Raw genomic sequence first — 16,700 nt, 5'->3', positions numbered from 1 at the left:
TCCACTTCCTTGAGTTTCCTTCAGTCTGCAACTTTCCTGTCAGTGACTCCAGGGTTCTACCAGTCACCAAAACTAAAATATTTTTTTAAATAACCTTTGAGACATTCCTGTTTTATTCTGTAGTTGTTTTTCTTTTTCATGTTCGGTCATACTCAAAGTTGATTGGTTTCCTACTGACATACTTTTTAATTTTGTTCTTTCCTTCCTAGTTTCAACTGTTTCTACCTTATTAGTCTTAGATTTTCTCTTTGGTTGCTCAATATATTGTTATGTCTAATTTTCCTTCTATGTTACTTGAATTATTTTATTCTCCTACCCTTGATTGTTTAAAAGCCTTCCAGTGCAATATTTGCAAATACCTCAGATCAATGCATCCTCTTGATTTTAAACATTTTTAACAATCTAAAATTCTGTCTTCATCTGATTTCTCACAGTTCTTTGTAACATTGATATCTGCTTTGGTTGAACTAAGTTCTTAGCGGTCCCATGGTTACTCTCTTCCCATTTGTCATTTAACCTGGAATTCTCTTCCTTGGTTTCATTTTAATCATCTACTCTGAAACTTTTCTGTTCAATTTTTTGAATTTATATAACCCTGAACCCTTGTTCATAGTACTATGCAATTTTATGTTCCAAAATTGTCTTTAATATATTTGTTGTTACACTACCCTTAATGGCAGAAAGTGAAGAGGAACTAAATTAGCCTCTTGATGAAAGTGAAAGAGGAGAGTGAAAAAGTTGGCTTAAAGCTCAACATTCAGAAAACGAAGATCATGGCATCCAGTCCCATCACTTCATGGGAAATAGATGGGGAAACAGTGGAAACAGTGTCAGACTTTATTTTTTTGGGCTCCCAAAATTGCTGCAGATGTGATTGCAGCCATGAAATTAAAAGATGCTTACTCCTTGGAAGGAAAGTTACGACCAACCTAGATAGCATATTCAAAAGCAGAGACATTACTTTGCCAACAAAGGTCCATCTAGTCAAGGCTGTGGTTTTTGCTGTGGTCATGTATGGATGTGAGAGTTGGACTGTGAAGAAAGCTGAGCGCCGAAGAATTGATGCTTTTGAACTATGGTGTTGGAGGAGACTCTTGAGAGTCCCTTGGACTGCAAGGAGATCCAACCAGTCCATTCTGAAGGAGATCAGCCCTGGGATTTCTTTGGAAGGAATGATGCTAAAGCTGAAACTCCAGTACTTGGGCCACCTCAGGCAAAGGGTTGACTCATTGGAAAAGACTCTGATGCTGGGAGGGATTGGGGTCAGGAGGAGAAGGGGACGACAGAGGATGAGATGGCTGGATGGCATCACTGACTCGATGGACGTGAGTTTGGGTGGACTCCGGGAGTTGGTGATGGACAGGGAGGCCTGGTGTGCTGTGGTTCATGGGGTCACAGAGTCGGACACAACTGAGCGACTGAACTGAACTGAACTGAACTGAATATGATAATCTTGGGTTTTAAGTTCTGTCAAGACGGTTTGTTTTGTAGTAGTGTCATTCATTCATTCAGCCATGCTATGTTCCTTAGAATTACTCTAAATGTCATTGCTCTGAGTATTTGAGATACTTTTCTGTCAGAGGGACAGAAAAATCCTCTGGCAAGTTTCTAATACTAGCCGGCAAGATATTGGATTAGGCAGACAGCCTGTATTTGTTAATTAAAGTTTTGTTTGCTTTTCCTGTTTATAGATATAAATAATTTCTGTAGTGATGTAGTTTGAATTTATAGATTTTTAACATTGTTGGATCGAGACCCTAACTCACTTGTTACATGATGAATAGTAGTTGCTGCCTTTAGTGCAGGCCCTTCTTTCATACCTGAGCAGCTGTCTTAGTGCTGCTGGCCTAGCCCTCATCTAGCGTTTACAAGGAATCCAGAGTGACTTTTCTTAGGTTCTGATGTGGTCGTATGACTTTTCATGGGTTTCTTTATTGTTTTCAGGTTGAACTTAAGTCTGTAGGTTTTGCCCTTCAGTATCTGGTTTTGGCCTACTTGTCATCCTGTGTGAAGCAGATATCACTGGTGGTTCACCAAGCTGAGTCCACGGAGTTTTAACTTAGCCTTTACTTTCCATGACACCCTTTCACTGCTCTTGTCCTTTAGTATGCACGCTGCATTCTGGTACAATCCTCTGCCTGTGCTCTCATCACTTTGTATTAAGAGTTTGAGCAAACTCCGGGAGATAGTGAAGGATAGGGAAGCTTGGTGTGCTGCAGTCCACGGAATTGCAGAGTCAGACATGACTGAGCAACTGACCAGCAACCATTTACTCTCCTGCTGGCCTGGCTTCTCCCTGATGACAGGGACTGTGCTGTTTCTCCCTGTTGTGTGCAAGTGGTTCAGTGCATGTAGTTTGTTGCCCAGTAAATGTTTATTGAATGCCCTGAAACAGAGGAAAAACATTAGGTTGGATTAGGAATCTGGGTTCTAGATAAGTTTGTGACTGGTTAGTTCTATGGTGTTTGCTGTTTGGACCCTGATAACCTCATTTGTAAATTGTTGGGAGATGGTTTGCTTAAATGCACAATGTGTGAATTCTAAGTTTTATGTAAATCTAGATTGAAATAATGAAGTTCACACCTTCTTTTGTAGTATAAATTATTTGAGTGTCTCTAAGAAGTCTGTCTCAATATGTCTAGCTATCACTAAAATATGTAAAAAGTTAAAAAACCAAAAATGGGAAGGTCATTGGGTAATAGCCTCTTTTTTTTTCCCTTCTCATTTATTGGAGGGTGAGTGATAATTAAAACCAGTTGTGGTGGTTTGAGTTCAGGTATGCTGCTGATGCGCCTTCTGATTGTGAACAGTGTATATTTTGCTTTCAGTCTGTTTGTCAACAGGAGAGCTAGTTCAGTGAAATGAAACAAAATGTCAACTCCACTGAGGTTGACATAATATTGTTCTAAGTTTGAATTTTAAAATTACAACATGTTTTTCTTTAGGTTGGGGGTTTTATTGTCAGTATTGTCAAGCAAGATAAAATACTGGTATTTGATATATTTTATTTCTCGGAGAATTGGCTAATTTTCCTTGGTAAGAATTTTTTTAACCTACCCAGAAATGATTACTAACAAAAATTGAAATGATCATTCTTCTATAAACTAAAGGCAGATAACTTTTTCTTGCTCTTCATGGCCTCAGGTTAATAGATGTGGAAAGGTTGAAACCTAAGTTGCCCCAATGTTTCACCCTTCTTGGGAGCTTACGAGCTATTTCATAAATGACTTTTCCCAGTTCCAGTTATCAAGAGAATTGGAGCCTAGGGCAACCAATCTGGACAGAAGCCATCTCTTTGGTCAAGTTATTGTTTTGAGGCCCTAATAAAACCATTAAGGCCACTTGGCCAATGACCCATAAGGTCGTGTGCTTGAAACTTCAGCCATGATGGACTTTATTGTATCGGTGCGTATCTACTCAGTTTAATAGTTTTTTTGTGTGAAGTTTATGTTTGTTTATGGTTAAATTTACGTAAGCATTAGCTTTTAACTAAAAATAATGAAAGATATTCAGGGAATTTGGTTTTTACACTAAACATTTCAAAAATTCTGTTTTGTACAAATTTAGATATACATGGGCACTTAAGCTGGTCAGTGAAGGCAGGTTATTAAAATTTGTTTTTCAATTTCACATAATTGTGTCTAAATTAATGAGTTGAATGTATTTTAATATGTTAATCCCTGACATGTACACTGTGATTGTCAGTTGTATAGCAATGTCTCAGAAGTTGATCTAAGTTTAGTACTAACAACATATTAAGTTGATAATATATAATTCTGTAAAATGGTTGTCATTTTGAAAATGTATTCCAAGGACTCTTTTCCAAATAAATATGAAAAGGATTAACTTTGGGGACATATTCCCCACATAATTTAAAAATTATTTCTCAAAAAAATTAGGTGGATTCTTCTATTGGGAAAAAACAACATTTTCTTTTAGTCCACATATATAGTTACCCAATGGCACCCCACTCCAGTACTCTTGCCTGGAGGATCCCATGGGTGGAGGAGCCTGGTGGGCTGCAGTCCATGGGGTCGCTAAGAGTCAGCTACGACTGAGCAACTTCACTTTCACTTTTCACTTTCATGCATTGGAGAAGGAAATGGCAACCCACTCCACTGTTCTTGCCTGGAGAATCCCAGGGACGGGGGAGCCTGTGGGCTGCCGTCTCTGGGGTTGCACAGAGTCAGACACGACTGAAGCGACTTAGCAGCAGTAGCAGCAGCAACAGCTGATTTATTCTTGGAAGGGTTTATTGACTTCTGTTAGAAAGTTGGAAGAAAACATATATTTAACAGTAAACAGATGAGGTTTTGAGAAAGTACTTTCAACTTTATTTTAAAAAGATGGAAATGGCATAGTAAGATAAGTGAATAGAGTAAAGTTACATTTTTGAATGTTTTTTAGTCAAACATTAGCTACAACATTGATAATGATGTTTGCCTTTCACGAGGTTGATCTCTTTAGTTCCTCATTTGCTTCAGTATACCATCATCCTATGAATTCTTCAACAATATCTTTAGCATACATTTTTCATCTTACAACCAGAGATACCATTGTAATTTAAATCGTTACCTTTTTTGGTGTGGATCATTGCAGAAGCCTAGTTGCTGTTATGCGAATCAATCCGGTTTGCTGATTTTTATTTGTTTTGGCCTTCACATGGTTTACATTCTTTAGTCCTGGTTTTATCAGCAGTATCTTATTATGCTCAGTGATTTGGAATAAGAGGAGAGAATTTGATAAGATGCCTTTTTTCCCCAGTTCATCACAGTCCATCATATATATATACACACACACACATATATCTTGCAGATCAGTCTTTCTGAAATGCCATTTAATACCTGTAACATTTATTAGATATGACTAAGATACGGTTTCTGCTATTAAGGAGCTTGCTGCTGCTGCTGCCAAGTTGCTTCAATCGTGTCTGACTCTGTGCGACCCCACAGATGGCAGCCCACCAGGCTCCGCCGTTCCTGGGATTCTCCAGGCAAGAGTACTGGAGTGGGTTGCCATTGCCTTCTCCATTAAGGAGCTTACACTCTAATAAATTGTTATATATGTTTGTGAGAGATTGTACTAGATGACCTTGAAGATTCTCTGATACCATCAGATTTCTTTCAAGGCTAGATGGAGGTTCACTTTGTCCACAAAACTTTCCCTGATTCTGACTAAAAAAATTATCTTTTGCTTTTACGTCTGTAATCTCAAATAGACTAACCTTCTGACATACTTGCTAATATATTTCTTGGCCTTGTTCTGAAAGCGTTCTTTGTAATGGCATTCACTGTATGGAGATTGCAGAACTTCTATCACAAACTATATAGAAAATAAGATAGTAAAAGCAAGTGATAGGAAATGTGAAAGAAAAAAAGACAAAAATGTAACCTTTGATGTTAGGAGAATATAAAAATGGTCTGAACCTTAACCCAATTGGTAGAATTTAAGGCATTAAAATATCCACATTGAAACCAGAATTGAGGCAGGTTTCAAAGGCATTTTAAAAACAGTCCTGTTTAAGAGCCATTTTGCTCCCTTTTTTAAAAAGAACTCTCTGTACAAAAAGAAGGCATTTGTTCTTTTAGTAATTGACTTGTAAGAACTCGATATAATACCTAACAAGTAAATAATACCTTTGGGCTTCCCAAGTAGCTCAGTGGTAAGAATCCACTTGCCACTGCAGGACACACTGGTTTGATCCCTGGGTCGGGAAAATCCCCTGGGGAGGAAATGGCAACCCACTCTGGTATTCTGGTCTGGCAAATCCCATGGACAGAGGAGCCTGGTGCGCTACAGTCCAGGGAGTTGTGAAAGAGTCTAAGCAACAATAAATTATCCCTTTATGATATGAGTTACAAATGTCTTTTCCAGTTATTTTGACATTACTTACACTGTTTCTCTATGAATAAATTTGATTTGATGTTTTTAAAGCACTTTTAGGTTTGCAGCAAGATGGATCAGAGTAGAGAGTTCCATATCTCCTGTCCTGGCACGTGCATGACCTCCCACACTTTCAGCATCCTGCATCATGATAGTCCATTGTTACAGTGATGGACGGTTGATTGAACAGTTTGTTAAAATCAGTGAAATCTGATTTTTTCAAAATTTTTAGTGTTCTTTTATCACTTAGGAGATTAATGTTATTTTTTTTGGTATGATTCCATTTATTTTGTTTTCTAAATTTATTTCTTATAGAAGTAACAGTTATTTTTTGAAAAGCCTTCTCTTCTTGAAATTAAAAAAAAACACAAAACTATCCCTTAATAGGAATGATAATTAGGACAATAACAAGTATTGGCTGCGTTCTCTGAAACAGGCACAATTATTAACCACAGCTTGATTAGTAGGTCGGTTGAATTATTAGCTTCATTTTATAGAAGAGAAAATAAAGAATAAGGGGAAATTATTGTTATTTTTTTAGGAAGGTGAAAGGTATTAAAATACTAATAGGAAGGATTTAAATAGAGAAGAGATCTGATGCGAAGAGCCAACTCATTGGAAAGGACCCTGATGCTGGGAAAGATTGAAGACAAAAGGAGAAGGGGGCGGCAGAGAATGAGATGGTTAGATAGCATCACTGACTCTATGGACATGAGTCTGAACAAACTCCGGGAGATAGTGAAGGAGAGAGGAGCCTTGTGTGCTGCAGTCCGTGGGGTCGCAAAGAGTTGAACGTGATTTAGCAACCGAACAGCAACAGTAGCTGTTTAGTGGTTGAGGTTCCTGAAAATCCGTGAGAGGATGGGCTCTGAAGCACCGAGGGATTTGCTTTACACCGAAGATACTCTATTTCTAGAGGGTGTGTAAGAAGACAGGTGCAGATACCAGTGGTTGTGAGCTTGTTGGTGTCAAATGAGAGTTCTCATTTGATGCTATTGTTTTGTTCTCTGTGGACTGGAACCTGTCCTCTACTGAGTCGAGAGAAGTTCGGAGGGAGTGGATAAATTAGGAGCTTGGGATTAGCAGATGCAAATTGCTATATGTAAAACAGGTAAAAACAAGGTCCTACAGTATAGCAGAGGGAACTATATTCAATATCTTGTAATAACCTGTAATGGAAAAGAATATGTGTGGAAAGTACATGTATATGTATGTGTGTGAAACTGAATCACTTTGCTAGGATTGAATTTTTTTTTTTTTTTTAAGAAGGAAGAAGTTTGAGGGAGGTTGGAGGTGTGGGGAGATGGGAGAAGGTTTGAATTAGGTATTGCAGAGAACAAGAGAGGGATTGATAAGAACAAACTGGGCATGTTTGGATCTTGTTAAAAGCCCATCCATTGAAAGTTTGTGATGATAGGATGAATTAAATTTTTTTTTCTAGTGACTTTCCACCATCACATTTAGTATAGTTAATGCTCTTGAGTCGTTCATTGCCACCCTAGAATTAAAAAACAGGCATACTGCTTTTAGAGCTAGCCAAGCTGGTGTTCTAAGTGTGTTGAATAGAGTAAATCTGGAAAAGGATGGGGAAAAAAAATCACTATTTTCCGCTTCATTTTGGTACACTCAGGTAATGGAGAAGATTTCTTGGAAATAGATTTTGAAAGTGTATGTTCCCTGATTTAACTTTTGTTAATATGGATGTGACCCTTGGATAACTTGTAGAGGATTATGAGGTGAGATCCCATATGGCAGAATAATAGGTGTTTTGATAGTAAACCCATTTTTCTTACAAAGTATAATTTTCAAAACATATAGAAAGCTTTTCAGCGGTGTCCTCAAATCTAAATTCATTCATTGTTAAACTCATCTGTTTGTTTCTTTACACAGGGTGTGATAGGTATACAGCTGGTTGTTACCATGGTGATGGCTAGTGCCATGCAGAAGATTCTACCTCACTATTCTCTTGCTCGGTGGCTACTCTGTAATGGCAGGTAAGGCAAGGACAGGCTGATTCTGACTAGTACTTTCTTCTCTGTTTACCAGGCTGATTAACCTCCTAGAAGTTGAGTGCTGATTCCAGTTTTCGAAAAACATGAAAAAGGAAAATTACAAGAAAAATCCAGCTTCCTTATTTCTCTTACTTGAGATAGTAGTAGTTTGTTGAGTACAAAGATAATAGGATGATCATTGTCAAGAATTTAGTCTCCTCTTTCTCTATCTCTTTTTGAACATGGCCACTGGAATTATCACATGACTTTTCTAGTTACCTTTTTTAAAAAAAGTTGGTCAATAAGAGGAAGTGGCTATAAATCGAAGTGCTTAAATTTTCACCATTGTTGGAAAAAATGACTCAAAGCACCTGCCCTATTACTGGTGACTTAGTTGAGAGTATTATGAGAGTTAGGAGTCCTTTGTTTTACTGTTAATAAATAATTTTAAACTTTAATTTAGCAAAGAGGGGGTGAAGTTGTTTTGTAGGCTTTTAATTTTGTTTAGTGCACTATAGACTTACTACTACTACTGTCCCCTCATGGAGAAGAACTAAGTTACCTTGCTGAAAGTTAAAGAATAAAATAAACAGTCCAGAAGTTAAATACAGATATCAGGAGGCAAAAGCAGTAAAACCCTGCATACAGAAATACATGCCACAATCTTGTGTAATTATGAAAGGCAGATTACAGGTTTGGTACCATGATTATAGTTTTTTTAACTACAGTTATTTGTCTCTAATAAATAAATAGATTCTATTATTGATTTGTATATCAGTTTTCTATTGTTTAGACCTTTTAAGTTAGAACCCTGGAGAAGGGAAAGACTACCCACTCCAGTATTCTGGCCTGGAGAACTCCATGGACTGTATAGTCCATGGGGTCGCAAAGAGCTGGACACGACTGAGCGACTTTCCCTTCACTTTAAGTTAGAAAGCAATGGACAGCTATTATCTGCCTAATGATTTCATATACTGCAAGACCAATAATAAGCCATTCTATCCACAAAGCTTAATTTATTTTTCAGTTTTAAGTATATTCTTTGTGCTTTATGCTTGTTCCATATCAGTGTTTAAATATAGGAAAATACTATTTAGATTGTCCAAAAAGGTTTTTTGAACACTGATACGTGCACACACACATGTGTATGGAAAGTGTGAGAGAACAGTGGTTTAAAAATATATATTTTTATTAGCAAAGTAAATAATGACTGAAGTTTTAGTAAAGTTAAAACTTCATCAAAGATATTTATAAGTGAAAAAAGTAAATCATCAGTGACTAGTTTTTAACTATGTAGGTTTATACCCTGTGTAGTCTTGCTTACTTGTTTTGCTTAGCAAAAACCCTTTTTTGTAGATCATGAAAGGGTAAATATCTGCTGGGCAAATACCATTAATTCTAAATAAATAGAATCTGAATTAATAAACTAGATAAAATACATATTAAGGTAGCTTATTTTCTATTGAGAATTGCACATTTCTGGTTTTGTTTCCAGTGAGTCTCCAGGGAGCCTTCCTATCCTTTTTGGCTTTAAAGATCTTGGCAGTCTTATCCCTTTTTAGGGAGTTTCTATTTTCTAACAGGTAATCTGCAGCCCATTTGTTTCTATAAAACTAAAACTTCCAGAGATTGAAAACTGATTCTCTTTGTTAATTTTGAAACAATATATTATATTTAAAATTGCTGCTCTTTTGACAATTTATCTGTCATGTAAGTATACATATTGCTAATTTGAAGAGGAGCTCAACCTTCAAAAATAAACATGAAGTTGATAAATTTTGTGATCTTGATTTGCTTTTGTAAATAGATTAACTTTAGTGTTAATGCTGTCTCTAATTCCAAATCAGGTTCCAAGGAATACCAATCAGGATTTTCTAGTGATTCTTTTCTGCTACTTTCATTTCCTCTTTGTTTGTTTTGCTCTTTATTCTTAAGATCATCTATTGATATTTTTCTTTAATATTAAATCTGAAATTTTTAAGTCATGAAGCTATATTCTGACGGTTGTTGCCTAATTCTGTTGAATAAGAATGTTGATTTTATAATTTTGAAATAATTACTGTTTTACAAACCTTTTGTGACATGAAATGACACTTTTTTAATATTAAGAAAATCTAAAATCTTTTCTAAATTGCTCATGTAAAAATATTGATGAGAAATGACAGTTTATATTTTAAACCATGTGTTGTTGCTGAGTTGAAGGAAGAGAAAGGGAAGAAGATCTGAGGGCGTTCTTTGTCGTTTGTAAAATGCTTGAAGAAATTTAAAGGGAGAAGCTTATGAGAGAACTTTCAAAATTACAGATAGTATAGAATGGTTTGGGAGTGGCTGTAGTGAAGAGATTTAAGTGAATAGATGGTGTAGATACCACGATAGTTTAATCACAAGTATGACAGAAGAAACTTTAGTTTTGGTATCTGTTGACTTAATTTTTTATCATATATTCAGATTGTAAGTATTCATGTTTTTCTTAAAAGTTATGGCTTCTCTTTTTATCCCGTTAATTAGCTTCTGTCCATATCTTTTATCAACTTCTGTCTCTTTTAGAATGGAAGGTGTGAAGTGGCACCTGTTTCTATTATGTTAACTTAACAAGTAAGCCTGCTAATTTCCTGAAGTCAGCACCTTGAAGAAATTCGCAGTTTTTGCTTATATATTAGCCTGTTGATTTTTTATATTAAAAAATTGACTAGTTTTCTGGCTCTTGGTTAAATAACATTTTTATTTTGTAATTAATATTGTAGATATCTAGGTGTTTTTTTATTAAGTGCATAATCTTTAGCCTGGTTTATTTCCGTTAATATTACCTTTACAACGTTAAAGAAACTTTGTATTGATAAAATTTTTATTTCTGTTACCCCATTTGCATCTCTACACTCTGAACTTGGAAGAAGACATGTATTGGGGTATTTTATGACCTCCAAAATCTCAGTGTCTGAACTTAATAAAAGTTTGTCAGTCACAGACAGGACAGGAATCAAGGTCAAATTAGGGTACCTGAGAGGGGTAGGGCAACTCTCTGTGTAGCTCCTTCACAAAATGATGATTCAGGTGTTACTTAGGGATTCTAGGCTCCTGCTTCTGTTTGTGGCTCCTCTGTTCCTTCTGCTACTTTGGAGTCCTTTTTGTTAGATGCTGTGCCAGTTGAAAAGACCCTGATGGGAAAGATTGAAGGCGAGAGGAGAAGGGGACGACAGAGCATGAGATGGCTGGATGGCGTCACCAACTCAATGGACATGAGTTTGAGTAAACTCCAGGAGTTGGTGATGGACAGGGAGGCCTGGTGTGCTGCAGTCCATGGGGTCACAAAGAGTCGGACATGACTGAGCGACTGAACTGAACTGAACTGTGCCAGTTGGCAAGTAAAGAGAGAATGGGCTGTGGTTTTTTCAGGAGATTCTAGGGTCCAGGCTTAGAAGTAGATACATCATTTCTGCCCACATTGTATAGTCTGGAGCCCTGTGACTGGTTCAGACCAAAAGTGCATGGCAGGCTGGGAAATATACTTTTCCTTGTGCTTGGGAAGTAAAAGCAGGATTGGTGAGTGCCTAGTCCTTATGTTGTAGGTAATATTGTCTCCATTTTTAGATGAGAAATTGTAGCTTTACTCATGTTCACGTACTGAAAAGTGAAACAGATCCAGCCTCTTACCCTGGAAATCTGACTCATAGTCTAGTAATTATTTGATGTATGGTTATTCATCAGACTCCAGACCCTTGTCCTGGAATGTACTTAAACCGAATTTTTAATTTGGTGGAGGTAAACTTTTCTACAATCACTGTGACTTCTGCTGGCGGTTTACAGAGTAATTTATTTCAGGTTTTCTTTTTTCTACCTTTTTTCCTAGTGTGCTTAGCCTTCTAGAAGATATCCTCAGGTTATAGGAAGTATATGGTTTCTCTTTACTTACTCTTCTGGGTTCTCTAGGACTATAGTCATCTTTTATTCTAAATTTAAAGGCACATCAGCATTTTTCTAATTACCAAAAGCATGCTAAGTGTGAAGTAGAGTTTAAGAAATATCATCTGTTAAAATTATACCTCTCTCACCATTTGAGATTAAATGTGTTCCACATTACTAAGTCACAATTATTTTGTATTCCATCCTTCTACTTTTTTATAATAGAAAAATGTTTTTCTCCTAGAAAATGTTATTCTCCTTTTTATTACATGCCTTTTTATTCGACTGTTGAGGCATTCCTGCTTTAATAAGAATTTATGAAACAAGATCTTGCTGTTACCTGTGAGCAAATTACTAACCTTGAAGAACTCAGATGTGGAGTCTAGTGCTCAGGTTGCTCTTCCCATCTCTTCCTCTCCAAAGGAAAGAAGGATTGTGGGAAGTTGGTTTCTCTGTACCTTTACTCTGATCATTTGTTCTGACCATTGCTCAGATCACCTACAGATGTTAGTTCTTTATTGTGTCCAGCATACCACTGCTTCATAGCCAGAGTATTCTCTACTTTCTATTGTAATTAAAGTTCCTTTTTGTTTTGAAGTTTGCCTGGCCCCTCTTTTCATGGAGAGGTAAGTGGTAGGTTACATTCTTTGTACATTTGAATAGTGGGTTTTGCATGAGGAGCAAGATTTGGCTTTTTGTCCTTTATAGCTTCCTTGCTGAACCTGCTTTCCGAGATTGTTCAGCTTAAACCTTATGCATTTTTCTCTACCCCTTCATCCCCCTAGGCTCTCACTTTGGTCTGATACTTCCCTTCATATGTCCCTGACTCAAAATATATTATGGTTGGATTTATTCTGATTTTGTCTCATCCTGTATTGGGTAAAGAGGATGTGACAACACCCTGTTCATTTGCTTTTAATTCTTTTTGCCTGTTCTCTTTCGCATGTTGCCTGATCCAAGAATTTGCAAATTCCCTTTGGTGAGAGAAACCTACTATTCAAATGCACAGTAGGTGGGACCTATGACCTAAGGGAAAGGTTCAAACCTTACGGAATGCCTGAGTCCTTGCTCTCCTGCCTTAGCTGTCTTAATCCGTTCCAGAATGTCATGATATTCTAGTAAAGTTTCCAATAAGTAACAAGAGAATGTATTAATATATATGTAATAAACAATATTTTGTTACTTGTACTGAAAGATTTTCTAGGTTTTAGGTGGTGTTTGTTTTCTCTCAAGTTTTTTTTCACGTCTAAATTATTACTTTGAGATTTAGAATAGAGACCAAAACTGTGTTATGACCTATCTTGTGAAAGAGTTTTGTATGATTATTTATGTATTAAAGCTGTTTTTAGCTTTCTCTCAGTACCCAGCTTTTCCATATTTGTTCATGTTATGATTTTCATTTTAAATTTCTGAAATTTTTACTTCTAAAATTTTTTTAAGTAGTTCACTTTAAATAACATTACTGTTTAATTTTTTTTTTTTTTAATGAATCTAGGTCAATGCATTCTGTATTTTCTAGTATTTTTTTTTTAGTGGTCTTGAAACTGCCTGATTTGTTTGTAGCCTGATATTATTTTATAAAAGAGGTTTATGCAAGAAAATTACTGAAAAATTATTTCAGTGATTTAGTGGAGTATAACACAGTTGGCTTTGTTATCTGAGACACTGTTGACTGAATTTAAGTGAAAGTAGCCAAAGTAAATGTCAGAAGATACAGTTTAACTTAAATGCAGAAGGTTCAGTTTTGTTGTAAACTCTATTAATACTTACTTTTTAAAAAAAATTATTATTATTAGCATAATACATGCTTGTGATGTAGAAAAAGGCAATAATAAGGAAAAAATAAGAGATAACAAACTGTATTCCTTTCAGCTAAAGACAGTCTCAGTGTAAATTTTGTTGTATTTCCTTCTAATCTTTTCATATTTCCCCCTCATGGATGTGATTATTTTATGTGTAATTTTACATCATGCTTCTTTTAATTAACATGAAGCATTTGTCTTTAATTGTATTTTTGTAACCATTATTCTTAATATCACGTATAAGACTAATAAACTTTTATATCTGTTTTCTAAGCCCATATTTGAAAGGCCTAGTGTATCAGGCCAATTATTGCAAAATTCAGGCTCAGATTGAAGAAAGTAGGGAAAACCACTAGGTCATTCAGGTATGACCTAAATCAAATCCCTTATGATTATATTTTTATTTTCTAGTGTTCCCCTTACAAATTGTTGATATGGAGATGATCTGTGATGTATATGTGATATTTAAATCTTGAATAATGTTGATAATGCCATTTATCATGTTTTAAAAATAGTCCACAAAAATGTTGTTGCCTTATAACATTTAACCTCTCATACAGAGAGTGACTATATGCAGCTTTTTTTAGTTGGATGCCACATCCAAAGACTCATGGCAGTATGTTACATGACAGGTTAAAGCAAAATAAAACAAACAAACAAGAAAACCTGTGAATTTACTTTGGAACTATATATGGTGTTATATATTTACTAGGAATTGATATTTGGAGAGAAGAAAGTACAGTCAGCCCTTTGTATCTGCATATCCATGAATTCAACCAAAGGATGGAAAATATTTGAAAAAAAAAAATTCTGTGAAGTTCCAGAAAACAAACTTGAATTTTCCATTCTTCTTCAATTATTTACATAGCACTTACATTATACCTGGGCTTCCCTGGTGGCACAGACAGTAAAGAATCTGACTGCAGTGCATGAGACATGGGTTTGATCCCTGGGTCAGGAAGATCCCCTGGAGAAGGAAGTGGCCACCCATTCCAGGATTCTTGCCTGGAGAATCCCATGGACAGAGGGGCCTGGTGGGCTGCAGTCCATGGGATCGCAAAAAGTTGAATGCGACTGAGTGACTAACACTATGATTATACAGTGGAGGTGAGGAATAGATTCAAGGGATTACATCTGGTAGACAGAGTACCTGCAGAACTATGGATGGAGGTTCATAACATTGTACAGGAGGTGGTGGCCAAAACCATCCCAAAGAAAAAGAAATGCAGGAAGGCAAAGTGGTTGTCTCTGGAGGGCTTACAAATAACTAAGAAAAGAGAAGCGAAAGGCAAAGGAGAAAAGGAAAGATACACTCATCTCAATGCGAGTTTTAGAGGATAGCAAGAAGAGATCAGAAAGCCATCTTAAGTGAATAATGCAGATAAATAGAGGTAAACAATAGAATGGGGAAGACTCTAGAGATCTCTTGAAGAAAATTGGAGATACCCAGGGAAGACATTTCATGCAAAGATAGGCACAGTAAAGGACAAAAACCGGCAAGGACCTAACAGAAGCAGAAGAGATTGAGAGGTGGCAAGAATACACAGAAGAACTATGCAAAAAAGATCTTAGTGACCCAGATAACCATGATGGTGTGATCGCTCACCTAGAGCCAGACATCCTGGAGTGTGAAGTCAAGTGGGCCTTAGGAAGTGTTACTATGAACAAAGCTAGCAGAGGTGATGGAATTCCAGCTGAGCTATTCCAAATCTTAAAAGATGATGTTGTTAAACACTGTACTTAATATGCTAGCAAATTTGGAAAACTCAGCAGTGGCCACAGAACTGGAAAAGATCTGTTTTCATTCCAATCCCAAAGAAAGGCAATGCCAAAGAATGTTCAAATTACCATACAGTTGCACTCATTTCACATACTAGCAAGATTATACTCAAAATCCTTCAAGCTAGGCTTCAGCAGTACATGAACTGAGAACTTCCAGATGTACAACCTGGATTTAGAAAAGGCAAAGGAACCAGAGATCAAAGCACCAATATATGCCGTATTGTAGAAAAAGCAAGGGAATTCCAAAAAAGCATCTGCTTCTCCTCCTTTGACTGTGTGGATGACAACAAACTATGGAATATTCTTAATGAGATGGGGATGCCAGGCCACCTTACCTGACTCCTGAGAAATATGTATGCAGGACAAGAAGTAACGAAAAACTGGACATGGAACAACGGACTGGTTCAAAATTGGGAAAGGAGTACATCAAGGCTGTATATTGTCACCCTGCTTATTTAAGTTATATGCAGAATTCAGTTCAGTTCAGTTGCTCAGTTGTGTTGACTCTTTGTGATCCCATGGACTGCGGCACGCCAGGCCACCCTGTCCGTCACCAACTCCTGGAGTTTACTCAAACTCATGTCTGTTGAGTCGGTGATACATGAAATGCTGGGGTGTATGACTCACAAGCTGGAATCAAGATTCCTGAGAGAAATACCAATAACTTCAGATATGCAGATGATACCTCTCTAATGGCAGAAAGTGAAGAGGAACTAAAGAGCCTCTTGATGAAAGTGAAAGAGGAGAGTGAAAAAGCTGGCTTAAAAGTCAACATTTGAAAAACTAAGATCATGGCATCTGGTCTCATCACTTCATGCCACATAAAAGGGGAAATAGTGGAAGCAGTGACATTTTATTTTCTTGGGTTTCAAAATCACTGCAGACAGTAGTGACTGCAGCCATGAAATTAAAAGATACTTGCTCCTTGGAAGAAAAACTATGACAAAACTAGATAAGTATATTAAAAAGGAAAAACATTACTTTGCCAACAAAGGTCCATATAGCCAAAACTATGGTTTTTCCAGTAATCACATCCAGTGTGAATGTGAATTGTACCATAAAGAAAACTGAGCACCAAAGAATTGATGCTTTTGAACCTTGGTGTTGGAGAAGACTCCTGCGAGTCCCTTGGATTGCCAAGAGATCAAACCAGTCAATCCTAAAGGAAATCAACCCTGAATATTCATTGGAAGGACTGGTGTTGAAGCTGAGGCTCCACTACTTTGGCCACCTGATGCGAAGAGGAAAAGACCCTAATGCTAGAAAAGATTGAGGGCGAGAGGAGAAGGGGGCAACAGGACGAGATGGTTGGATGGCATCACTGACTCAGTGGACATGATAT

General features: G+C 36.8%; 1 protein-coding gene across 9 annotated transcripts in view; it reads left to right on the top strand.

The window, feature by feature from the left end:
• The window catches only part of TMEM161B (transmembrane protein 161B), a 182,014-nt gene that overhangs the window by 122,627 nt on the left and 42,687 nt on the right, over positions 1-16,700 (top strand). For 5 of the 9 annotated variants that reach the window (XM_055563693.1, XM_055563685.1, XM_055563669.1 and 2 more), the window contains exon 2: positions 7,774-7,877. The exons of 3 other annotated variants lie outside the window; for them this stretch is intronic. In XM_055563693.1, coding sequence (XP_055419668.1) covers positions 7,774-7,877 — 104 coding nt within the window. Of the gene's footprint in view, positions 1-7,773; positions 7,878-16,700 lie in introns of those variants that run through there. One more of the 9 variants, XM_055563722.1, reaches the window with a different exon arrangement.

Source organism: Bubalus kerabau, chromosome 1 (genome assembly GCF_029407905.1).
Source record: "Bubalus kerabau isolate K-KA32 ecotype Philippines breed swamp buffalo chromosome 1, PCC_UOA_SB_1v2, whole genome shotgun sequence".
In the NCBI taxonomy this organism is placed as follows: Eukaryota; Metazoa; Chordata; class Mammalia; order Artiodactyla; family Bovidae; genus Bubalus; species Bubalus kerabau.
This window is presented reverse-complemented; position numbering and strand designations above follow the sequence as displayed.